General features: G+C 48.3%; 1 protein-coding gene across 1 annotated transcript in view; it reads left to right on the top strand.

Moving 5' to 3' along the window:
- Positions 1–15,409, top strand: part of CASQ2 (calsequestrin 2) — a 34,916-nt gene extending 19,507 nt beyond the window's left edge. Inside the window, exons 5-11 of the mRNA XM_084224098.1 lie at positions 509–582; positions 1,354–1,484; positions 5,625–5,670; positions 8,348–8,402; positions 9,042–9,142; positions 9,526–9,600; positions 13,258–15,409. Coding sequence (XP_084080224.1) covers positions 509–582; positions 1,354–1,484; positions 5,625–5,670; positions 8,348–8,402; positions 9,042–9,142; positions 9,526–9,600; positions 13,258–13,467 — 692 coding nt within the window. The 3' untranslated portion in view covers positions 13,468–15,409. The remainder of the gene's footprint in view (positions 1–508; positions 583–1,353; positions 1,485–5,624; positions 5,671–8,347; positions 8,403–9,041; positions 9,143–9,525; positions 9,601–13,257) is intronic.
- The last annotated feature ends 11,614 nt before the right edge of the window (positions 15,410–27,023 follow it).

The following is a 27,023-nucleotide window of genomic DNA, read 5'->3' on the forward strand; positions in this document are numbered from 1 at the left end:
AGAAAGGTGGGAAATGCCTGTTGTAAAATCCCCGGGCAGGCTGAGAGCATCTTTCCTGCACCCTGAGGCTCAGGAGGACCTGGTAGCAGTTCCAGTAAAACTCACTTGGTTCCTGCCCCATCTTCCTGCAGTGGGAGAAGCCTGCCCGATCACACTTGGTGACTCTTTAGGGAATGGCAGCAATCCTTAATGCTGGAGCAACTCCATGTATTTCCCAGCTGAGCCACCCCTGGACCTGCTTCACAGAGCTGCTGATTTCAGCCCCAGTTTAAGTATGGCATGCTGGCCTCTGCAGCTTTCCTGAACCCTGTGGGACTGCACAGCATGTTGCTGCACAGAAAATCATTCTTCTTTGTAAACCCTGGAAGGGTGGAAGAAACATTGGGCAATCATCTGATGGAGTTTGCAGTCATTTGTATTTGTTCTTCCCCCAATACCTTCTGGGCTGATCAGAGTGTGGCCAGCTGTCTGTGAAATATCTTCTTAATTCCCCCTTTTCCCCTTCCAGATTTCAAGGCATTTGAAGAAGCTGCTGAACAATTCCAGCCCTATGTCAAGTTCTTTGCCACCTTTGACAAAGGGGTAAGCATCCACACATCTTCATGGTAGCTCACATATGCCACCACCTGTTTGCTGAGAGATCAGGATGTTCCCAAATCTATTGTCTGGTTTCAGCTTCTCATTTTCAGCGTTGCTGGATTCTGTGGAGTGTAGTAATTACATATCCTCTGAACAGAGAGAGACATAGTTTTCCCAGGAAAATCCTGGGAAGCTGTGTAGAAGCTGTAAGAAACTTAGATGAAAAAAATTCAAACAATTATTATCTCTCTTTCTGTAACCATTGTTTATAGATACAGTTCTCCAAGGTGTGCTATTCATAGTTCACCAATGGTGTGAGATGTTTCTACTTTGAGACCAATCCAGTATCACCTTAGCAAGTCACATTAAACATTTTTGCCTTCTGATCCACCTGAAGACTGGAGTCTTCTTTCCATCCCAGACTCAACAGCATCAGTGGTGCTGGTGTCTGCACTGATATTTTGTCCCTGTTGCAAGACAGAAGGCAATTTCTGGCTCATGGAGGCAGGTCCTTATGTGGGTTTGGAATCCAGCCCCTCTAGGTCAGCAGGCCCTGGGCTATGGCTTTGCTCTGCCCCACTGCTTGACACCAGAAGTGTAGGGGGCATCAGTGGGTTTTTAAAGGAGGAAAGATCCATTCTATTTTGTGGGCCACCCCTAGGAGTGCATGCTCTGGGAGAAGCACCTTGATCTCAGCTCTGCCAGCAGCAAAGACTCGGGGTAGGCAAAGAGGCACATCAGGCTCTCTCACCTGTGACTTCTGCACTGCAACAGGTTGCCAAGAAGCTTGGCCTAAAGATGAACGAGGTGGACTTCTATGAACCCTTTATGGATGAGCCTGTTCACATCCCTGATAAGCCTTACTCAGAAGAGGAGCTGGTTGATTTTGTGAGAGAGCACAGAAGGTATGTAGCCTGCAGGATGCTCCTGGACAAAATAAGTGGGTTAAGGTGTCTGTCATTGTGACCTTGCCTCTCTAGGGCATGGCTCTCAGAAACATTATTTTGACAACTACTTTTGATGATTTTCTGACCCAGGTTTGAAATTGGGAAATTGCTGGTTTTTTCCTACTCCCAGAGGTGCAAGTATCTGTGCAGCAGTCATAGTTCACCACAAGGGAGCTGGGATAACACAGCTTCCCTCCTTCTGCTCTTCCTCCTCCCTGATCAGTCCTCACTCAAAAAGCACTGAGGCTGGAAGGCAGTGGAGAGTGAAATCCTTGCCCTAATTGCCCAGGCTTTTAATTTAGGGTTTGTACAGAATTAATTTAGGTCTGTACAGAAGATGACCCTCTCCAAGGCCTTTCAAGCCAAATCCAAATCCTGTCCAATCCCCTCCTTCCCAAAAGCAGCTTTACTGATTTACTAATGGGTGTATCCCTCTCCTGGTGTCAGATATGTCTGGAGGCAGTCTCTGAGCTCAGACCAAGCTCAGAGGAACCGCAATGGACTAAGAGGCTCCTGCTGACTGTAGGCACAGAGAAGAAGCCACAGCTGTTATGGCTGTGTTGAGCCTCATGTGGGAACAATGCTGAGCACCTACAGTGTTTGATCAACTCAGCAGGAGCTGTGGATGCTTGTGCTTTTGGCAGGCAGGTTTATTGCACAGTTGTTTAGGGACTCAGCTACAAAAATAGTCTTGAAGTCACTGAAGAGGCTGATCCTGTGTCAAAGCACAGGGTTAAGTATAGGGGCAGAACTACCCAGAGGTGCTGTGTTTTTATACCCTTAGAACCATGCTTCAGGAGAGTGAAACAGGCTACCTGCTGCTCCTACAACTGCCCTTCTCAGCAGACAATCAAGGGGCCAGATGAGTTTGAGAAAAGCAGGGCCACCTATGTGGAGAGGGGATCTCAAATCAGGCTCAGCTGGAGGTCTGTGTGCACACAGACATGAGATCATCTCCAGAATCTGAGACTCACCGAAAAATATGAAGGGTTTCTCCATCTTCCGTGTATCCACAATTCACTTTGCTGACTTTCTAGGCTTCTTGGCCTTAGTCCTTCCCATTTTCTTTTCCCCAAGCTCTTTCTGTCAAGCAGCAGCATCAGAAGGCTGATTAAACACAGCCGTCTAAATTCTATCCTAATAAGGCAAGCTCTTCACCAGCACAAAATTGCAGTGGAATTTCTCCAAGTCTTAGATATTTCAGGATGTTTTGTGGTGCTTGGTAGAGGCAAGAGGGTGGGCATGTATTTTCCAAGTGCCAAAGCTCAGAAAATTATTAAAAGGAGTCCATAAAACAACATGTCTGAAACCCCAAATCTGCCAAGGTGCTGCCAGGGCAGGGGAAGAAGCCTGGAGTGACAGTGATACGTTCCCAGTAGTTCACGCTGAGCTTCTCAGAGCAGAAGTGCTTCATCCTGCCTTGCCAGCAAAGGACCTAAAGCCACAGGCTGGAATTAGTCAGACATGGAGGTGATCTGTAGATGAAAATGAAGCAACCTCAGCAGGCGCCGTGTGCTGGTTCCCTATAGACAGCTCAGCTGGGCAGCTGCAGGCTGTGGTGGGAAGGTCCATCGCCTCCCCAGGAGGTCAGGAAGCTCAGCACCATGGGGTGACCCATCCAAGGCTGCAGAAATGGGTGTCCATCTGAGCACAGTGGTCACTGCCACTCCAGGGTCTCAGCCCAGATTTCACCCTCAGTTGCACAAACACAAATTACGTGGTGCAGTCTCTGGCTTGATGCCTCTTTCACATGCTAAATGCTGGGGTTGGACCCTCACTTGTCTGCAGTTGTGGTGTAGCCACATGGGGGCTGCATTCTGCTCTCTCTTACTTACCCAAACCCCAGTTGCCCCACTCCTCCAACACAGGGAAGTATCTAGAGTCAACACAGCAATCAGTACATGTGGGTGTGCCCAGATCCTTCCCACTGAGTTTCCTTTCTCCAAGAGCTTCCCCCAGAGAACAGCTAGAGAAAGTGTCTTAAAAGCCAAGTACAAGTACACCTACGTAATACCCATTCGCCTGATTTAATCTCTAGTTTTGGACCATCAACAATGAAAGGACTTGCTAGTTCAAAAGCTGTATCCCTGATCTTGTGTCTGGTGGCTATTTCTTCAATTTCTATAGCTCTTTTTACCTTATTTCTGTTGTGATGCTGAATGTACCAAATTGTAATGAGTTCAGCAGCTAAAATATGCATTGTATCAAAAGACCATTCTTATTTGTTTCATTTATACCTGCTGCCTAATAATTTCTCTGGGCACCTACTAACTCTTTTTTAAGAGGAACAATGATTAATACTTAAGGTAGGGAGAGAATCACAGAATATTCTGAGTTGGAAGGGACCTACAAGGATCATCAAGTCCAACTCTTAAGTGAATGACCTGTGCAGGGATCAAATCTGCAACTTTGATGTCATTAGAGCCTTGGCCATGTTCTAAGCTATTCACGTTTTCTTTACCGTTCCCATTTTTTAGAATACCTGCCAAAACCCTCTTCAGTCACCTCTTTCACAAGATAAAGAATTCTTATCTATTTAATCTTCGCCAAATAGAGGTCCTTTTATACCTTCCCTCACCACTCCCATGCTTCCAAGTGCCTTTTTCAACTGTCCACATCATTTCTGGGATGGCATGACCAGAACTGCGCATAACTCCACTGTCGTGGCTCACGGTGCAGCTGTCCACTGCCATAATGGTCTGTTTTACTCCTGGGTCATTTCCCAACTGTTTGCAACCTTCTTTTGGCCTTTTTCCTTTGGAACTGATTCTTTCTCAATTTGTGACACCTGGGCCCCTTTCCTGAGAGGCAAAAATTAATTACAACTAATTTAGAACCAATTGCTGCACCTGTACAATCAGGGTTGGTTCTCTGCAAGTGTGTCTCTTGCTGTATGTCTGTCTATCATACAGACCCAAGTCTCAGGAGATCTTCCACATCAACTCATAGTCAGGCCTTTGTTGGTTGCCAAAGAATTGGATATGATAAGGAAATGCTGCCATATTCCTATTTCCCATCTTTTTCAGATTATGTGAGGATATGCTGTGCATATGATCATGCCAAAGAATATGCTATGAATCTTAATTGGTGAATTCCCTCTGTCATGAAAACTGACCATTCATTTCCACTCTTCAATGTTATTAATCCACGGGAGATTCTCCTCCTGTGATCTAACTGAAGCTCAGCTCTGTGGCTCCTCAGGTCCATTAGGAACCTCTGAGATGTTCCCTTGTTTCCATTGCCCTGTTTGTCAGGCAAACTGAAGCGACAGGTTACACCTCTCACTTATTTCCCCTGGGTCTGGCCACTCCTACCAATCTGTTCTAAAACCTCACAGACGACACTTTGCTTTGCAGTAGGTCCTGGGGCAGGTCAGCCGGGGAGACCTGCTGTGCTGGGGATCGTCCCCAAGCAGCTGATACCCCAGCAAGCAGATGTGCAAAGGATGATTTGTGTTTGTCTTCTATGGCTTTGTGTTCCTTGGGTACCCCTCTAACACCCCAGTCAACTCTCAGCCTGCCAGGCTTCCTGCTACAGATGCGTCTGAAAAATGAATCTTTTTTCCTTTATGAACTACTTCTCAAAAAAAATTCTTTGACCAGTCTTAGAGTTTAAATTTTCTTGTCAGTAGTTGTTAGGACCCAAATTTTCTTCCCAGAGTTAATTCTGTCTTCTTTGCTTCCACAGAGGTGGGAAAGATTTCTGTTCTGAAAGTATGCTGGGGTGAAACCAGGAGAAAGGGGGGACAGAGCCCATTAGGAATGTCCCAGGGACTCCAAAACAAAAGTGATTGTTGTCTCATGCTCTCAGCACAGACAGAACAGTCTGCCATGTGTAGGACTAATTCATCAGCACATCCCAGCACAGAGAGGTGTCTCATCTTCCCAAGCAGAAATAGTGGCTGCAGTGACTCCAGTGGGGCCATGGGCAGGGTTTTATCACCAAAAATAAAGGCATAAATTGACCAACAGTGCCCCCATTCTTGCATTCAAAATGACTCCAGCCACCAGCCAAACATGCCATGCTGACCTTTCCCATGATGCTGACGTGTGGCAGTGCTGGATATGTCCTCCAAGAGCATTTCTGTCTCCCTTGCAGGGCCACCTTGAGGAAGCTGCGCCCAGAGGACATGTTTGAGACGTGGGTAAGCACGTGGGGTGGGAACCATCGTGTCCCCTGCCAGCCTCCAACAAGAAACTGCTGCTCAAGAGCTGTAGGCTCTGCCTGGGCAAAACATTACCTTTCCTTCCTTGCAAAGTCACTCTCTCTCTCCTGGGGAAAAGGGAAAGCCTTGTCTGCGCTGCCTAGTGCCTCACTTCAAGCAGGGTGCTCAAAGGCTTTGAGCAGCAGCGATGGAGAGCTGGGCTGGCTCCTGCTTGCTTCACAGAGGGAAGAGAGAGGGAAAGCTAAGCAGTGTGCCACGCAGGTGTGGGGCCTGTGAGTGATCCTGCCCAAGGATGCCCCATCTCAGCTAAGTGCTGAGGACATCAGAGCTGCTGGTGGGGTGATTTCTGTGGCCTGCTCACCGGGTGAGCTATGGACATTGTGCAGATGTCTCATGGAAACTCACAGAACCATAGACTGGTTTGGGTTCAAAGGGACCTTAAAGATCATCTGGTTCCAATCCCTGCTCTGGCAGGGACACCTTTCACTAGACCAGGTTGCTCAAAGCCCCATCCAACCTGATCCTGCACACTTCCAGGGACTGGGGCATCCAGCACTTCTCTGGACAACCTGTTCTAGTGTCTCACTACCCTCACAGTATGGAATTGCTTCCTAACATCCAGTCTAAATCTACCCTCTTTCAGTTTAAATCCATCCTCCTCCATCCCATCACTTATAAAACTACAAGAGCACTTGAACAATTCAAAATGGAAGTGAAGGCAGGCAGTACAGTTAATTATACAGATTTGAAAGCAGATCGTGTATTGACTGCACTTCTCACAGTGCAAGCAAGATGCAAATCAGCAACTGTGAAGAACTAACCTGCATTTTGGCCCCTATCCCACGCAGAGGACTCTTGGGGTCTGCAGGGGTGGGGAAGAGAAGGGTGAAAATGAAAGAAAAATTGTGTATAACAAAATTATCCCTTCACTGTGAGTGAATATGGTGTTAAAAGCTAGTCAGGGGCTCTCAAGTGCCAGATGAATGCTGAAAAACAAAGCTGAACAGGTGCTTTACAGACACTAAGGAGGATGCAGTCATTCTTCCAAAAGACTTGACACATTTATAACAGCATTTAGATGTCCCCGCCTTGGCTGTGTAACATGAAACGCCATGGGACTCCAAAGTGGCAAAAATCTTGGGAGCCTTTAATACAGCAAGGCGAGAGGTAATAAAACTGAACCAGGAGTTATGAGTCACTTAGGCACAATAGCTTTTCATTTTGTTTTGAAATACAGATTCTGTGTAGAACACAGCTTCCAAGATCCACCAAAGCCTCTCCAAGGTTTTTAATGGCGCTTCAGTGAGACCCAAATTACCCTTGGTTACACCAGCAGTGGTTTCACTTTCATACTGGCCATATTCTAAAACAGCTTCATGAAAAGTGTGAATTCCCAATGGTGGGATGCTTGCTCAACCAGCAGCCTGGGAATACAGAGCTTGCCTCTGCTACGAGCAGTGGGCTCATAGCTACAGAAGACAGGAGGCTGGATTGTGATCTCAGTGCCAGTTCACAACATCCTCACTGTCTTCCCTGGAGTTAGTCCAGGTTTGTTTGCTGCCTTGTCGGCCAGAATAGAGCTGCATTATATCTGTATATACATGTAATTATATATGGCATATAGAGATATGCTTTTTATTTTGCTGTCTGACAACGCTGCTGGTGAATATGAAGAAAAAGCAACAGTGTAAATTTTGCCAGCTGTAAGTGGTCTGAATCCCAAGTAAATCTGCCTGTAATGTCCCAGTGAAAACGTATTCCCTGAAGACGTCCACAAAGGCTGAGCATCCGCTATTGTTTTTAAAGATAATGTTTTCCACTTAATCTTTCAGGGGGTTTTTTCCCTTTCAGTATTTGATGGTGGCTTTTTCACCTCTGGGCTCAGAAGGGAAAAGAAATTAGCATTTAGATGGGAATTTTTGCTTGCATTAAAACCAATTGAAATGGAAACTGGGACCGACAGCGGGTGAGGAAGGCGAAACCGATCCATGGGATAATTCAGAGATGACATTCATAGCAGGCAGATGATGAACTGGCCAGCAGATCCATTGGCCTTTGCCAATATCATTACTCATGTGTTTCATGGAGAAAAGTAATCCACCAGGCTGTAATTTCTGTCCTCCACTCACTGGAACCCTGGAATGAGCCCCCCCACTCAATTTCCCTCACTGCTCTCAGAGACCCTCACCTAAAGCAGAAATACTTCACCTCCAAAGAGGGGCCCAAAGGAGCTGAGCATGCTGGTAGATATTCGTTTCCTTGCAAACCATCCCCTGGGAGCTGAAAATTAATGAGGATAGGTGGTCTCAGGCATGAAGGGGGAGCCTCTATTCTCATCCTAGAGAGCCCTTGACCTTTTCTGCAAAGAAGATTTTGCCTCACATCATCAGAAGCTCCCTTGCCATGCCATCATGGTGCCCACCTAATTTTTATCTGGAGAGTTTCAGCAACACTACCCAAACTGCCCCCTTCAGCACTAAATACCTTCATGAGTCAGCCCCACCTCAGCTCCATTTCTGGTTTCTCAGTGGGGCTCTAGTCAAGCCTCCCTTTGTAATTGCCCTTTCTGAAGGCATCCCACTGCTCCTATCTCCAGCAATCACCCAGACTCTGTCCTCCCTCCCCAGCCCATCAGTAATAATTGTGTTGTTTCCAGGAGGATGACATGGAGGGTATTCACATCGTAGCCTTTGCTGAAGAAGATGACCCAGGTACGAGCCCATTTTCTTCCTTGCATGACTCTCCATCCTTCAAGAAAGTATATTTTCATATGCTTTTTCTGCATTGTAAACACCTATTGGATGTTTATGCTAGCAGGTGTCCTAGCCAGGACTCAAATTTTGGATTGAAATGGATGATTGCCTGGGGAAAAAAAAAAAAAAAAAAAGTCATTCCCTCCACCTCAGTACCAGGATTTGCTCCCTAACTCTGCATCCATCTTGCAGTGCAGCCCTGGGAGAGTGCTGGGAGCTGGGCGTGGGATAGGCATGTGGGAAACACAAAGCCACCGACTCCTGAAAAGCCGTGGCATCGGTGCTTCTCAGAGCCATCAGCAAATCGGAAAGCTTTGGCCTCTTGGGGGCTCAGTTCCTCCTCACCACAAGAAAATAGTGACATTGTTTCACTCCACGGAAGGATTATGGGGCTTAATTCATGTGTAACTAATTTCAATACCCGAGGAGGATACTTGAAATTAAAAGCCTTATTATCAAAAGAAAGCGCTGGGAGACAGCATTTTAATGAGAACTATAAACAACTCCTGTGTGCACGGGGGAGCCAGGGAAGCTGGAAACCCCACAAGCAAAAAGTGCCTGTGCAGGAGAGCTGCAGTGGTTCATGTATCGTTTCAGATGGTTTTGAGTTCCTGGAAATCCTGAAGCAGGTTGCCAGGGACAACACCGATAATCCCGACCTGAGCATTGTCTGGATTGACCCTGACGACTTTCCTCTGGTGAGTGGCAGAGGCTCTTTGCCTTTCTTGGTTTAATTCATGGAAGGGATGGACATGACTGGGTATGTGGGGGTGAGCATGTGCACACACGAGTGCAGGAATTGCCCCAGGGAATGTAGGACAGGGAAGGACGGGAAACTGGACCACAGGCCCTTGAGAGCTGCCTGTTTGGGTCTGCCTCCTGAGAAGTGTTGTCTTGGGAACACCCCGGGAGGAGTCGGCGCTTCCCTTTGCCGCGTGTGGCAGCCCAAGCTGGCGTTCAGCCTCTCCTTTCCCCGTGCACACATGGATGCACATTCCTCACTGCCCAGCCCAGCTGACCACACTGCTGCCATGGAGCCTTGCAAACCCCCCTGACTGAGCCCTGTGTCTCCCTCCTGCAGCTCATCACTTACTGGGAGAAGACCTTCAAGATCGACCTGTTCAGACCACAGATCGGGGTGGTGAATGTCACAGATGTGAGTAGCACGTGCCCAGAAAATCCCGTGATCCTGGAAAGGTTGGCTCCTGAGGGACACAGGAATCAGTGGGATTTCCACTGTTAGGTGCAGGTAGAACAGGGAAAAAATCTGAGGGCCTGACCCTTCCCACATGCCGCAGGGTTTGTAACACCTCTGATGCCAGGCTTGAGGGCTTCAGTCTGAGTGTGTTTCTGCTGCCAAATCACACACAAACCACATCTGCTGGGACAGCACCAGCCTCTGTGGCTCGGGATTTAGGGCTTTGCCCAGGTTTCAAGATCTTGCATTTCCACCCCGACTCACAGCACTCACCTTTGTCCATTCCTGCTCTAACAGCTTGGGTGTCTTTGTGGAGAAAAAGTGTGTGTAGGGGGAAAAGAAAGCCGTGCTTAGGGGAGGAGAAGAGGAGTAAAAGGAGGTTGTTTTTTTCTACAGAAGCAAAAGGGCACAGCTTGAGTGTAGGAGGGAAAGATTATCCCCAGCAGATGACAGGGAGAAACTGCACAGCTTGAAAAAAGCTAAATAAATACACAGCTTTAACAGAAGTACAGCATAAACTGGTATTCAAAGGATCCTGCTGCTGTAAGGAGGGTGCACTGGGGCTCATCCAGGCCCTCCTCCCCTTCAGCCACTGCTGTGCAGGGAGTGCTGGTGGGATTTGGGTGGGAAGAGGAGACCTGCTTGCCCCATATTATGGCAGCGAAGGTTTCCACACCATCCCACAGGAGCAGCTGCAAAGGGAGACCTGCAGAGGCAGAGGTGCTACTTTGGCACAGCTGAGGGAGAAACAGCACCCAGAGCACCCACAGCTGTGCCATTGGGACAGCTTTCTAGCAGCTGGTGTTCTCACTGTGGTAGCCTTCAAGCCAGAAACCATGGGACTGACCTCGGGTTGCTCATCCACTGTGAGCTTTGAAGGCAGGTGGGAGAGGGACCCATCAGACCCTCACTGTTAGAGATCTCAGGAGAGCTGCTGAGTGCAATGTAGCAGCCCTGACACAGAGAGAAACCATTCTTTCCTCTTTCTGACAATAGCAGTCCAGATGAGCAGAGAGCCCATAATGCAGCATGCTCCTGCCTAAACTGTTACCTTAGTTTATTTTTAGCATTTAAGTGCCGGGTGTTTGTTTTAATATCTTTAAAATGAACCTGTGTGGGTATGTAAGTGTCTCTGGAAGCAAAAATCTCTCCACCACAGAAGTGTTTGTAAATTGGTGCTTGACTTCATGTTTGAAATTTGAGTCATAAGTGAACTTGATGTTTCACCAGAAGAGAACAGAGAGGGACTTAAAATTGGGACAAATGTGTGGGACTGGGTGCTGGTTTGGCTCAACACTGACCTTGCTTCCAGCCTCCACATCTCTCTCCTGCACTGCCCCAGAAAAAGAGGGACAGCAAGGGTGTACTGGATGGTTGTGCCTCCTGTTACAACAGATGCTGCAAGGCTGTAAACATGGGAGACCTGCTGGGGAAGGCAGAGCAATGGTGTCAGGAAGAGAGCAGAGCCCCTGGATCTTGCTCATCCCACTGAGGCGGTTGAGAGGCTGACTTGGGAGTCAGGGAGTTTTCAGCTCTGGCTGCACGTGAGCTTTTTGCCTGTAACAGAGCAGTACTCCACCAGACCATGGGGCAGACCCCTAGAGAGTGAAGACACAGTCAGTTAATGCTCCTAGCAGAATTGTTAAGGGAGAGACAAAAGGGAAAAGGGCCAAAATAGCACCTGTCACCTAAGACCATGAGAGAAATGAATGGACAAGCCAGAAAGAGAGCCCAAGTCTTCCAGTCTTATGCCCTTAATACAGTATCTGCCTAAATTATATTTACTGTGACTGGTCATGTTTAAGTCATGTCAAAGCTACATTAAACAGCACTCAATGGAAGTTCATGGAAGTGGAATTATCAGTGGCATGAGAATCATATAGAAAGCAGAATTAGGTAAGAACATATGCCTTATTATTCAGCAGTAACTCAGAGACCTGTAAAAACTCATGCATTATCTGGCTTTGATATAGTAAATGTTTCAGGCTGTTGATTACAGTATTTGCAGATTTTATTTCATTCCTCTTAAGTCCTTTCTTTATTTCTCAGGAGAGATTTAAGAAAGTTCTAGGTTGGCAGGTGATATCTAAAACAAACATTGAGCTCATTTTATTATTTCAGTGTTACATCACTGCATTCAGCCAAGTTACACAGGTACAAAGTGGGACTCACACAACAGAGTGAAAATAAACACTGCTCTTGGCTTCAGTGGACATAACCCTCGTGACCCCATCACTTCTGTAAAAACCTGCCAATGCAAACACCAGACCTCCCAGCAGCCCCAGCTGGCTCATCACGTTGTGGTGACTGTGGCTCAGGACTAGGGCCATGATGCCCTGAAAAATATCACTGCTTTATTTGCACAGCACCTTCTTGAGGTGAAATAGAGCCACTCCTCTTCCCATTATTTAAAAGTGTCACTTTTTTCTGCACAAACAGTCCTGAGGTTAGGAACATTAACATTTGAGTGAAGCAAGGACTACATGCCTCTCCAGGGTTCTTTTTTATTGCAGTTTTGGTGATTTAGGAGGAAAATATTGTATGGGAGACACAGCTTTCCTAGAGCAGAAATTGGTCTGGCTTTTTAGCAAGCTGTAAATCAAAGAGAATTAAATACCACAGACAGGGAAAGAAGATAACTACCAGCATTTGCAAAAGCTGATAGTTGTCTTCTGATATGTGAAGTTGCTTCTAAAATATCAAATGCTGAATGAGACAACCTCACAGTGCCTCTGCAAAACAGGAGGCTGATCCTGTTTTATGGTGGGGAGACAGTGAACAGAAAGGGGCTTATCCAGGCATTTACCCATGGAACCTATAGCTCAGCAGAGAACAAAACTTTCATTTCCAGATCTCAGAGACCAAATAATCTTTCTGTCTCTGGGTAAGAGTCACAAATTTGTGACTCTTCTTACTGAATTCTCCCATTCCTCTTGGTTTATGGAAGTAATGCAGACAGCTGGGGGGAAAGAGCAGGGGTACCTGCAGTCCAGGGCATTGGTGTTTCTCACCACTCTTCAGCTGAGATCAGTGGTGTGCACGGGAGCATGGCTGAGATGATCTAAGGGAAGGGTCTTCCAAGAGCAGGGGCCATTATCCACATGGAGAGTCCAGAGCAAGGTCCTGAGGCAAAGAAAGAGGTTGGGGAGAAAGGGTGCTGGCAGGGGGTTGTGAAGGTTCCAAGGAAGAGGTCCCAGAAGGGTTCTGGATCAAAGGAGAGAAACACTGTGATGTCCTGCAAACTGGGGTGATGCAGCACGTGCTGGCAGAGGTCTCTTTGATATCTCTTTATCCAGACTTGGAGCCTACAGAACTGTCCAGATAGAGTGAGGAATGCATCAGGTGGGCAATGCTCCTGCTCACAGCTATGGGCAGTAGGCACACATCTCATCAGGGCACACAGCACCACACACTCCTGAAAACCTGCTGACCAGTCCCACTCCCCCGGTCAGCACAGCAGCACTCCAGGGGGAAGTGGGGATCCCAGTGCATGGGCAGAGAGATGCTCTGGCTGAGCCTGCCCACAGGCTGTAGAAAGAGGGAGCCAATGCCCTGCATCCCACCTCTTCCCGGTGTCCCTGAGGGCAGCTAACCCCTCATCACCTGTCCCCACAGGCTGACAGCGTCTGGATGGACATCAGAGATGATGACGACCTGCCCACAGCCGAGGAGCTGGAGGACTGGATAGAGGACGTGCTTTCTGGGAAGATAAACACCGAAGACGATGACGACGATGAAGATGACGACGACGATGATGACGACGATGATGATGACGATGACGATGATGACGACGACGATGACGACGACGATGATGACGACGACTAACTGACTCTGTGCAGTTTGACTTGTGGGGCCCGAGAGCCCTGGCCCTGCGGCAGGTCCCTCCATTGGAAGACCTTTGTTTGAGCATCAGCAAGCGCCGCTGCTCCTCTTTTTCCCCCGGCCCCGCTCCCCCTGCCCTCGCCCTTGCCGGGAGCCCCTCGCCTGATTCCCAGCGGTGCTGAGCCACCGGGACTGCCCCTGCGGAGGGCAGCGCCTGCAGGCACCCAGCACCGCTGCAAATCACGCCTCCTTAGTAAGGACAGTAGGAATCTGCAGGGAATCTGCCCCCAGTGTCCCAGGGCAGGAGAAAAGTGCCTGCCTGCTTGCTGCCAGAGGGACGCAGGGAGCCAGTTTGTATTTTCTGTGTTCATCAGCCCAGCACTTAACATCCAAAGACCAAATCTCACTTCAAGACATAGGGAAAACCCTAACTGTAAAGTCTAGCCCTTTTATTAAACACAATGCCCTTTGCAGCTACTCTGCCAAGACCACTCAATCCTGCAAGTTCTGCTGTGGGAGTCTGTAGCTACTCCCTAACATGCTAAGAGCCAGAAGAAATGCTTTGGGAGGGGAGGGAGGTTTTAGGGATGCTATTAAAGTTTTCAGTGATTCCACATAACGACAGGATATTCTTGTCTGGCAGCGCAATGCAAACCCAAACACCGGGTCCCCTGTACTGAACCTCTTTCTTCTTGAAAGCTCAGGCCACAGCTGGAGTCAGTGCAGGGGCCCTGATATGAGACACAAAGCTCACGAGTTCCTGAACTGCTGGACAGGCTGGTCCAGCTCTGAGCCCAGTGTGAGTCCAAACCACTGAGTCTGAAGATCATGGCACTGAGCCAAACCAATGGAAACATCCACAGGGGCCCGCCCTGAAGCACTCCTATTCCCCATGACCTTCCAGCTTTTGCTGACTCTTCACCCAAAGCCCATGTAGCACCTTTTCCCAGGATCAAGATGTCAGGTGTGAACACATCCATCCAAACAGATAGTGGATGAGGTGTGTTGGAGTGTGAGCAGCAGAGGGATCCAAGCTGTTTGGCTTTTGAGTATTTAGTTGCACAGTTACTCCCTTCTTAGAGACTCAGATATGTGAGAAGCCTCTTTTGGCTGCAGGCTGAAGAGGAGTTCAGGGTGCCAGTTTGCAGTCAAGGGGTCACTCACAAAGCCCAGGGTCTGTACCACGGTCCTGGTGAGTGCAGCACCATCCATGTGCAGGTCACTGTGGCAGCATTAGGTCTCCCTGCTTTCCCTTGCTGGCAGATTTCAATTGTCTCAGCTTCTTCTGTTTGGCAGTAGTGCAATGAATGGAGAGCTCAGAGATGGTGTTATCTTTATAAATACATTTCTAGAGATGTTCTGCAGTTGTTCAGAGTTGCTAGCATAGGTAGTGTACACATCTCCTCTCTTGCTACAAACAAAAACCATTGTTCTGACCATCCTTATACTGGCTTAGGACAGAGGGACGTGATGTAAAGGGAAATAACAGTGTGAGAGACAGAAGAATCAGATTTACACAAATGTGAATCTTGATGAGAAACAACGTTTACACACTATATATTTCCTTTATCAGATGAACTGCAAAGCAAGATTTTACAGATTTTTTTTCTTTTTCCTGCCTGTTGATCAGTTTCTTTGACTCCCTCTCTACATTAGCTGAAATAGAAATTTGAAACTACTGGTATGAAAAAGCTGAAGTATTGATCTGTTCCCATATGTGCCATATCCCCTTGCTGGAAAATACCAGTATGAACAACACATAGCTGGATTTCTCTCTGTCTCTATGCGCTAGAATGAATACTGTGCTAACATGGTAGATGGCTGTAGGCCAAGTTAGCTCCTTGCTGAGCATCGAACCCTCAACATGTGCTTTTCAGACACAGCCTGTTAAAATAATAGACAAAGCAGCAAAGCCCCCAGGTCAACCATTTGCTCTTCTGTGCTTTCTTATGATTGCCTAGAGGATGAACCAAGTTTGTTCAGGGAGAACAATCAACTGGTTGCTCTGAGGTGTGGAATAACTTTCAAAAGTTTGGAAATTCAGTGTGCTCTTCTCATGGAGGTCTCCTCCTCTCTTCCACTCACACCCTACTCTCTGCTGGCTGACAGGGTGCCCAGCACTCTCCTGCTTTTTCCTCAAGGTTTGCTGGAGGAGCCCAGCTCAGAGAGAGAGTGAGCAGGACTCAAGATCTCATTCACCCACACTGGTAAGGAGCAAGAAGAGGCAGAAGTCACCCTCTGGCAGCCTCCTGGCCTGTGATTCAGGGACAGCTATTGACCTGAGAAAAGAACTAGCTTATCCTTACCTTTGGGCTATTCCCAGCAGCAAATCATGCACAGTTTCACCCTTTATAGGGTAACAGCCTGCAGTGGCCATGTGCCTCCTCATCAGTCACTCCAAACACAAAGAATAATGAAAAGTTTCTCTACTGCCTTTCCTTACTGGCACAATCTCCAGACATGCCGAGTGCCTGAGTGCTTTCTGTGTGCTCCTCTCCCACTGTGGATGCCCCTCTGCTCTCAAGTGCCCCACTCTAGCTGCTCTGAGAGGCACAGATTATCCAGGCAGAGCAGGTAGACCCTGCAGACAGCACTAGGGACATGTTCAAGTGCACAGGTGTTTCACAGGCACTTGAACACGTCAAAGCAAGAGACCTCTAGGGGGAAAAGAAATTAATAATGTAGAAGTGCGGAGGCTGAACTCATACTGGGGAGTGGTGCCAGTTGTTTATGGAAAGTTTCCCTTGAGTTATGCAGGAAAGAGCTAATCCTACAGCTGCCACTCCTTCATGGTGCCAGGGATGGGGCTGCCCTTTCCCCTCAGTCTGCCATTACAGTTCTCAGCATTGTCTTTGCCCACAAACAGGAACTGTTTATCATCAGCTTTCAGGACAGTCACATTAAAAGTTAGGAAAGCATTGCCAGAGGAAGGATTGCAGCAATGAGGATGGGTGGGCAGCAAAGCTTTTCCCATTAACACCTTGTCTGCCCCAGGATCCCAATGACCAAACAGCTGAAGGACACAATGCCCCTTGTGAAGGAGAGGGCAGCTTGAATTTGAGTGTTTTGCTTGCAGGGACAGGTAAGACAGTGGTATGGGGATGACACACAGGATCACAGGCCCAGGTGCTCCTGGGCTCCTCTGTCACAAGTAGGAACATTTGGCATTTAAAAGGCACTGGTGGCCCTGAGGAGCAAAGCCAGCCTAACCCTGCCCACCATACACTGAGAAGAAAGAGTCAGCACATTTGGATGAGGAACCTGCAAAAAAAACCCTTTATTAAAAAAATACAAATTTGTGTACATGGGCAGCACTGAGTGCTTAACAAGCACATCTCTCTTCACAAAGAGCTCTTTTGCTCCAGCATATTAACTAGACATATTAAACAGGTTTCTAGACAGATAAAGACAGGACTTGTATTTTGCCCTCATCCAACCACGATCAACTTCAAGCTGATCAGTTTCTTCATAGAATGATTCAATCATTTTGGTTGGAAAAGATCCCCTAAGATCATTGAGTGTGACCATTAACCCACCACTGTCAAGTTACTACCCAAAGTATTCCAACACGTGGTCCTATCTGTCCCCAGTGACAGTGAGGACCCTCCTAACGTGTTGTATGTGACAAGAACACCAAGTTATGTAGCACCTTCTCCCAGTCCCCAGACACAGGGCTGGAGGGCACAGCTGAGAGATTTGTCTGGGGTGCTGTACCACAGCACACCCTGTGCTGCTCATGGGCAACAATCAAGGGAGAAGGAAACCCATCAGGAGCAGCACACTGCAGCTCTCATACTGCAGCATGCAGGAGAAAGTTTCTGCCTTTGCAGCAGTTGCTGATGTAGAGGCTCTGTGAACCCAAAAGTGCTCCGAGTTTATGTCAGCCATTTGGGAAACAGCTGCAGGAGGAAAGGACACGGGAGGCACTCTGGAAAGCGCAAATTACTCCATGTTTTCAGGGTCGGCATTTTTTGTGATGTTTCTGAGGAGTGATGAGTCTCCTGTCTCCCTTGGGAAAGGAACAGCCCCATAGTGAAACCAGAGATCTCAGCTGCTTCCCGTGCCAGAATGAAGCTGCTCAGCCAGACACCAACATGAACACAGAGCCGAGGACACCGGCTGCTTCTCCGTGTCTGTCTGCACATCATACCTAAAGGAATGATGGATCCATCACAGAGACCAAACAGAAAACATCGCCTCTTATTCCCTGGACAAGAATTAATTAGACAGGAACGCATCACTTCCCAGCTGCCACTGACTTACAGTCCTGTGAGAAGAGGCCAAGATTGCATCTGGATTCCTCTCCACTGCAGCCAAGCTTTGGCTTTGAGGAAGTCCCACACGAGGCCAGTTGCACACCGATGCCTGGACTTGGGGGCTGAAGAGGAGGATGGAAAACAGGCAAGAAGCACCCCAGGCCTCTGAGGCAAAGCTCACTGCCTCCTAGCTGCTTTCACACCCCAGGTACATCCATGCCACACAGTGCAAGAGCAGCTGCTAGGCACTGGAAAGAGCAGAGCACAGCAGGACAGATGACTGCCCTCGGTAACGGGGCTGTGCCAGCAGGACTGTGTTCTACCTGGGACCCAAAGCTCTGGGTCAACCCACTGCACTGCAGCATCCCCTGCCTTCTCCCCACTCTCTTGTGCCACCGACCTCTAGCAAAGCAGCCCTCGGCTGGTCAGTACTTCTGGGGGACAGCCGTGGGATGACTCTCACTCCTCTTTGGCAGAAAATGACATCTCATGACAATGGGGACCGTGGGGCAGGGCCCAGGGCAGAGTCTTGGCCCAGCTCCCAGAACACTACGCCAGGTTTAAAAGGTGCTAAGCTGTTTAAAGGGGAAAAAAAAAAAAAGCGACAGAGCTTCCTTGCAGCTTGAAGACTCATTTCAGGAATCAGATTACAAACTGCCTTTGGGATGGAAGCAAAGATCCTTCCGGTGCCTCACTCCCTGCTTTCTCTTGCCAAGCCCCTGTGATAAAGGGGGTCAGCAAAGCACTCAAAGGGCATTGTCCCTAATGCTATGGAAAACAAGAAAACAGATTTCCCACCTTCTTTTCATGCATCTTGACATACTACTCTTCTGATCCTTACTGGCTCCCCGAATTTATTTTCTCTCTCCATTTCTGTGTAGTCCATGTTCTGTCCTTCCTTCTCAAGCCACCCCCACAGCATATGGTACTGAGGGTCACTGAAGGACAGAGCCCTTCCCTGCCCCTAATGCCCCTTCCCCAGCTCAGGGAGACAGCAGCCTCCCTCACACCACTGCCGTCAGCCTGTGCTGGATCGCCAGCTGGGAACAGGAGGAGGGACAAGGATTCCTTTCTGAGAGAAAGATGTCCAGACAAGGCTTTTATTCTGAGGGGGACAGGTGGGACATGCTCAGGGAAAAGCCATTCCACCAGCCTGGGCAGAAGTAGCAGAATCTTTTGGTGGACCTCTTCCCACTGTCCCAAAACCCAGAAGAGGAACCACAACCCTGTGACGGAGCCCTGATTGCTGTCACTGTGGGAAGAGACCACCAGCAATCACACCACCACACCATCTGGGCAGAGGACAAGTGTCATGGCTTCACAAACAAGAAATAAGCCTTGAGGGTTAAAGGAGCTGAGTTTGCTGGAGGGGGTATCCCACAGCAGCCAGAGAGCCACCTCCCTGCCAGAGACTCTCAGTGGCTGTCCTGACTGAGCCCTCCCTTGGTCGTGGGTGGTAAATCACTAAAATAGCCACGGGCAACCTCATGTGCTTTTGGATTTGGAGAAAGCCCAGTTTGAATCAGGTCCCTCCCTCAGTAACACAGCTGGAAAATAAAGTGATGTTTGACCAGAGAGCAGACCTGAAATTTGCCTGGTGTTGGATTTTGATTTTTGCTTTAAAATTCAATTCAACATTTGAAGAATGTTCAAATTCACTGCTCTTGCCAGTGACAAAGAGAGAGGTTATTGAACAACAAAAGTAGCTAAATGTTTGAGGAACATTTTAGTCCCCACGAGATGAAGTTGCTGAAGGAATTTGCACAGCTTCCCACAGTCTAGTTACTGAATTACTAAACCAGTTTCTCACAACCACTTACAAAGCAAAATTATAATCAACTGTAGGATCTGGTATTATGAGTACTCAAGAATGAGCTTTTACAAAATAGAAGCTAAAAGGTTTGCAGATCTGTTTCACATCTGTGGCCCAGATATAATCAGCTCCTTCTTGTTCCCTCTTCTAAAGCATGCCCACAGCATCTGACTTGTGCTGAAGAGAGGTCCAAGGGCCATACCATTCTGAATGTCTCTTAAAACTTTCAAAGAGGCTGAATCAAATGTGCTTTGTCAAACACATCTCCCTTCTCCCCATGCATCCATTTTTCATTTGTGCTACCTGTTTAAATAATAAGAAAAAAAAAGGGAAAAAAGACAAGCAAGACTAGATGTTTAAGCATTTGTAAACCTGATTCTTGCCTTTGTAAGAGACTTTAAATGTTTCAATTTACAGAGTAGCTTCATGCCTAGAGCAATTTGTGGTGTCTCAGGTTTTTTTTTTTAAATCTTTGTGCCTTCATGTTCCTAAGGATGCTGGAGGGAAAACCCACACCCTAATCTCTAAAGTCTCTTCCACTGACTTGACACTGCCTTGTGTTACTGTCTTTCTGCAGGCTTTGCCTCTTGCTCTGTATTTTGATACATAAGCAAGGTGGATGCATTGAGCATCCTCAAATGCACATCCACAAGGTAAAAATTTTCTTCCTCCTTCCTCTTTAAGCTGCATTTAGTGCTGCCCACACAGAGCCCAAAGAGTGATTGTTCCCTCTGTCCTGGCTGAGGTCTCTGCAGCGAGCACCTGTTCTCCTCTCCTGAGGGCAGCACCCTTGGACTTTGGGAGGCCACCAAGCAGCAGTGCCACCATGGAGGGCTCCTGGGGGCCCCAGGCTGTTCACATTAACGGAGCTGCAACCAGAGCAAGCCCCAGGTCCTGTCCAGTGTCTTCATTCAGGTCCCCAGATTCTGGAAGAAGGGAAGATCAGCTCAGGGCTTTGGAGCAGGCTGGCAGTTTTGCAGCACATCCCAACCTGAACACAGACTAGGATGTGAGCAGTAGCTGGGGGGGGGAAACCCAAACACCCCACAACCTTTTACAAGTTCATTATGGAGAGGGACAGGGAGATGGGGACAAACAGGAAAACAGCTTTCTTCCCGTTTAAGGCACTCCCCACTTTCCTAGCACCACATCAGCATAAACTAGCACAGCAGCTCGCAGCAGGGCTGCAAAACTTGTTATAGCTTTTCAAAGCAACTCGGGTAACCTCGTTCACAACTAATGATTTATGCACATGCCAAAACCCACTACACCATCCCTGCTTCTGCAGACACCTTGTGCTCAGCGCTCTCTTTTCTCTCAGCACCTCCTGACCCAGCAGCCCATGGATGGACACGTGAAAAGGGAATGGATGTCCTTGCCCCAGTGGATTATCTGTCAGTACCGGAAAGGACTGTAACCTAACCCCATCCCCTTCCCAATCCAACATAAACTCAGGAGTGCTGTTGAAAGCCAAATCAAAGCACTCGGCTAAGCCAACTCCCAGTATACCTTCCCTTCCTGGATGCTGTTGTGAGACACCATGTCCTGCTGAGAGATCCCCTTCCCTTGCACCCACCCCACCTGTTCCAAACCCCAGGACCCCTTGGAAGCCTTTGGAGTTCACCCCCTCCTGTACTTCCCAGGAGTTGAGAGCTGGGGCTGAGACAGCAGAACCAGTTCATTGCACCAGGAGGTGTTTAGGGGTTTGAAGCCCTGCCGACCTCCACAGCCAGATGTCTCACTGAGCTATTAATTCAGCTAACAATATCTGTATTTTATGCATATCTGTGTTTTATGAGTAAGTTCAACTAACAATATTCAGCTCACATGGTGAGGTGCTGCTAGTGCTTCAAGCAAGGCTCTGGAGCCAGCTGATGAAGGTGACAAATCCCCTTCTTACCCCATTTGTTAAGTCCTGACTGGATGTGGCCGCTTTGCCCCACAGATTCCTCCTTCACTCCCCACAGCTGATGTTTTCCCGGTGTCCACAGCTGTGAGGCCTGGTCCCATCACCTACCAGAACCAATCAATCTTCATGTGAATTAAGCCACAGCTCAGCCACCAAATACCCACAGCAGTGGCTGGTGCTGTGCTGTCTCAGGACAGCCAGTGTCCTATGCCCATTTGGTCAAGAAGGGCACTGCAGGAGAGGCATCTCCTCCTCAAGTCCAGTATGTCCTTCAGGCAAAATGTGCTTACCTCTGGTTCAGGATGCCAGGTCCTTCCAAGTGGTTGGGTTTTTCCAGTAAAAACCTCCATCCCCTTTCTGACAGAGGTTTGGCTCTGTAATACATAACCCAACGTTGCACCTGAGGCTCCACCACACCTCAAAGGTCTGAGCAACTTCAGTGAAAAGACTTGACCAAACCAGATCAGCTCCCTCAGCTCTAATTTCTGCTGAGCTACATACCACAGCCCTTTATGATTCAGGTATGTGAGCTCTGGGTGAAGGCCAAGGGAACTAGTCCCTCTAGCAAAGCCTGTTCCTTCCATCAGCTTCCACAGCCCAGAGCAGGACAGAAAGCACCACAGCTGGCAGCAGTCAGATGTTGATTTGGTATCAGCACTACCCCAGAAATGAAACAGAGCGTGCTGAACTCACATGTAAAGACACAGCTCTCAAGGCTAAGAGCCCGGAACGAGGCTGACAAGCCCAGAATCTTGTTTATGCCAAATTCCTGCTGCTTACAGCTTCCCATGACACACCTGCAGCCGACTCCCACAGAGCCTTTCCTCCACGGCTCCGGTCCAACAAGTCAGGTCTTCCTCTGGTGGGCAGGAGGGCACCAGCAACGGCTGCAGCCCCATCTCAGCCTTGGCTGGGCAGCAGCAGTGCTCTTCCCTTTCCCTGGCCATCTCTGGGAGCTGACCTGCAAACACGGCAGGGCTGGGTGCTGCCAAAGCACCGGTGGGATGAGAGGGACAGATCAAAAGCAAAGATCAAGAGAGGGCAGGAGGCAGAACAGAGCACACCCCCATCCCACCCTTCCTGCTTCCTCCCAGGCCTTAGTTCAGCACTCTCTAGCCCAAGCAGAGATTTACCCATTTATGTCTGTGCTGCTCATCTTCACAACTGCTGCACTCTTTTTCACTGAAGAGCAGCATCCTGTGGATTTTCCCAGCAGCTGAAGGCACCAAGGAGATTTGCTGGCCTGGCCCGAAGAGGGGGCACCAAAGAACATCTAGACAAAAGAGCTGCTCCCACCATTCCTTGGGCACAGCTGAGCCCAAGGAAAGCCCATCTTTCTGAGCTCTTGGTGTGCTTGGAGATGGGAACTGATGGTGGGGAAAGCCACACCCAGAGATGCTGCTGAGGTGAGATTCTCTGCACCTTTTTTTAGCAGAGCACAGGCTTGCATCCACACAAACAAGGAGCACTGGCTTTTCTGCCTCTCGCCACTCCTCCTCCCCACCAGAGCCAAATAAGGAACTCGGCAGCGAATCCTGCACTTCATAATTTGTGTGCAAACTCTGAGGACACAGGAGGCAGAAAAACCTGTTCTCACTCCACTCATGCCCCCCCACCACCCCACTTCCCCAGCTGCATTTGCTCCCCATCATTTGAGATTTCAGGTGTTCAAAGCAGTCACTAGTCTTCCTTCAGGAGTGATAAATGAGTTTGCATTTTACTGTGGCAAGGCAGACCAGAACTGCCTAGAAATGAGGGTGACAAAAAGACAGCCTCAAAAAAGCTAAACCACATGTTTGGAAGGCCCCTCCTGCCCACAGCTAAGGAATGCTTGGAGACCAAAAGAGCTCTTTCGTCTGAAAGGGTAAAAGAAAGGAGTGGGACAATCAAATCTGGTTTCAGTTTATTTCCAGAATTTTACTGTACAAAATATGCAAAGTGTAAAACAGTTTTATGTTTCAGTTTAAAAAACAACAAAACCCCATCCAGCTATAACTTAAGAGAACCCAGCTTGGAACAGAACAATTTACAAGGCTAAACCCACAGTGCATTAATGTCACAGACACCAGGAATTTGCTTACTTAAGTTCACGATTAGAAAAGAACAGAAAGACCATGTACCACTGCAGTTAAAGTCACATGTGCAAAGAAGAGAAAAAAGAAAGAAATGCTGGTTAGTGTCTATTAATTAGAAAACCTTGGCAAAACCCTTCTTACTATACACAGTGTGTGTAGAAAAAGTATTACACAGTGATAAAGGAGGGTGAGGGAAGGGCATTTTGCACCCACCCCCTTCCCCAAGACACAATAATGCTGAATCAAAGAAACAGGCACAGGAGAGTGTAAGATTCCTTCACAGTTATGCCTGTTCAGGTAGTGGCCACAGCATCTCCCTGCTGGAGATACCCCCAGGCATCGTCAGTGCTGGTGAGAGGTGCCTGGGAAGCAGCCAGAGGGAAGGAAGGAAGGAAGGATCCTCTCCGTCCCTCCCTCCCTGGGCAGAGCACACCCAGGGCAGGGCTGGCTGCCTGCTGCCCACAGGGCTCTGTGTGCACCAGGGATAAAACAATGCAGTCTGCTGGAGGGATGCAGAGGGGCGGGCAATGCCAGCTGTTCCGCTGGGCGATCCGCACCGCTCACGGCCGTCGGAAACGGCAACTTTTGGTCATCATCGATGGGAGGCAGCAGCCTGAAGGCAGGAGGATGCACACTCCTGCAGGAGACATCATGGCCCAAAGCCATCTCTTTCAGAACAGAAATTTGGGGGGGGTTCCTTTTTCTTTCTTTTGTTTGTTTTCTAAAACCAGCTCAATTCCAAGAGCACTTCCTTCTTAAGGACAGCTAAAACACTGAGCCACCAAGTCTGGCTTGAGGCTTTAAACACATTTAATGTGCACACCAGAGGGGGAAAAGCACACAGACACACAAGCTGAATGAGAAAACACCTGCACACACACCTCATGAGCAGCTGAGCAGCACTGAGCCCATGTGAGGAGCCAGCTTGGGACCAGACTACAGCACTGTTGCAGAAGATCGCACGACTTTTGTTTACCCTTTGAAAAGGGCAGAATTACGAGTTTGGGTGAGCAAGATGAGATTGGCTTGAATAGGTTTCCATGTTTACCAAGTTATGGATCTTTTCAGTTTCTTCAGCAGCAAGTGTTGGAAGTGAGCACATCTCAAACAAGACCTTTCAAAGTTACTTATGTGGGGCAGGACCAGCTCCAGATATTCTTTCCCTACAGCTTTTGGCTGAACTCAGCAACAGCAGATTTCCAAGGCGTTGCACAGAGCCCCCCATCCCAAAGGAAGAGGTCAGAAGGCTTCATAAGGGTTGGGTTTGTTCGGATCTCCAAACTTGAGCCTTACTGTGCACTGCCTCCAAGCTTCCAAGAGCAGACTCAACACCTCCCAACCCTGCAGATACGCTGTGGAGGGGAGTGCTGCAATGCTTACACTTCCAAGAGTGCTGCCTGCTCAGCTTCCAGGTGTGGGAAAGGACACTGAGATCCAGGGCAGCCTCACAGAGTCTACACCCACCCGCAGCTGAAGTCACATGGCAATGAGAGGCCAACAGATGTGACAACAACACCTGCCCGTGCCCAGTTACAGGACTGGCAAAGTATTGAGAGTAGTATCTGCCCCTACACTCCTGGAAGCTGCAAGAAATTCAAATATTTCAATTTATAGCCAGGAAAGAGAAAGCCAGCCTTCATAGAAACCCACAGCCATTTCCATCTGCTCTAGAACACTTGAAAGTCTCAGCTGCATCTGGTTTTGCAAGATCTCAGCATGGCTTTGGATTTAGGCTGTAACAAATCCGAGAGAAAAAAACCCCAAAGCCTTTTAAGTATCTGAGCAGCATACTTGAGTTACAGGAAACGTGCCAACATGGAAGAGAGGAGTGGGGCACCACCACTCCTGGCTGGGCAGCACAGCACCCTATCAAATGGTTCAGCTTCCAGCGAAGGATGTCCAGTGCAAGGATCATCTCCAAGGGGGACAATGACCACTCCATCACCAACAGGATGATGTTAAAAAAGCTGAAAAAACATTTGAATTCTAATAAAACCTCCCCACCATTCCCAACCAGGTACAAACATCCAGACTGGGAGAGAGAAAGGAAAATATGTGCAAGGAGACAGTGCAGGATAGGAGGGGCATTCAGAGGAACAGCCTGCACTTGGCTGGCTAGCCCTCCAAGTAGTATTTATGCTCAGCTCTTGGCAAGCTCGGCAGAAGTAAGGGCTGCAGGAATTGGATCAGAGCTTCATTCCCTATGACTCCATTCTTACTCATTAGCTGGCTATAAACAGAGTTAAACAAACCAGTCCGCACTCACCGCTCAGTATCTTTATAGAGTTTGAATTCCTACGGATGCCACAGATCCAACCATGGATCTCAAAGCACTTGAAAGCAAGTTGAGTTTAGCCTCACAACACTCCAGTGAGGTAGGTATGAGAGTGGTCCCCTGATTTTGCATGGAGAAGGGAAGCAAGAGAGACCCCAAAAAATGTCACTAAAAATATCAGAACAGGGAATATCCAGGAATCAGTCTGTCCTCACCTCAAGGCAAGCTGCACCTCTAAAGAGACCATCTGAGAGAGTCCTCTCCTTCAGATTTCACCAGGAAAAGCATTCATGCTGCTGATAAAAGGAATAGCATTTAATGTAGGAGTTGGCCCCTGTTGACAGTGTCCTTTTTGGCAGCAGGCAGAAAAGGCAGTGTTGAACCACAGCACAAAGATGAAGAAGCAGACCCAGACCGAGCACATGCTGCTTCCGTCTGGTTCTCCATGTGTTAAAGGATTTAACAAAATTAAGACATGAGTTTCCTGAGCAGATACTGTCAGACAACCCCTCCTCATGGGGCAGGGAAAAGGAAAGGGGAAGGAAATCCTGGGAAAGTAAAAAAGTTTTGCAGATGTGCCTGTGACAAGGTGCTCTCACATACAAGGCACACCCAAGCCCTCGGCAAGGTGGTTCTTGTTCTGGCTTCACAGAAATGAGCCAACTCAGCCACAGGCAGTAGCCTCCACACAGGTATTCAGCGTTCCACAGCCTCCCAAGCTACTCCCAGTCTCTCCCACCCTGCTGGTTATGCACATCATAAAAGCCAGGTGTAGGCATCTTCAGGAGAGCCAAGTGTAAGATACTGTATGTTCACTTTTTTTTCTTTTCTTTTAAAGGAACAAACCAACCTATTTTTTCAAAGTAAACACTGCAAAGGCCACAGTCAATAAAGGAGTCTCCATACAGACTACCAGAAAGCCTGATCTGCCAAAAAACCCAAACACTGAGCTTAGAGAGGGGAAAACACTACCTACTTCACATCCTTTAAGGTAAAAGGGCATAATCCCATCATGGGCTGTGCCATCCAGTTTCTTTACAACCACATCTGGCACATTACACGGACTAAAAAGGATCCAGGAGACTACCACGTGCTTGTAAAAGAAAGCTGCAGGAAACTGCAGGTGTCACTTGGATGGGAATCATCACTTTGGACCCTCACTCGCCCGGGTGCTCCCTTGATCCCAGGAGAACTGTCAGACATACCTCTCCACTGCTGCTGAAGCTGGAAG

The sequence above is a fragment of the Fringilla coelebs genome (assembly GCF_963513975.1).
Source record: "Fringilla coelebs genome assembly, chromosome: 2".
Classification (NCBI taxonomy): Eukaryota; Metazoa; Chordata; class Aves; order Passeriformes; family Fringillidae; genus Fringilla; species Fringilla coelebs.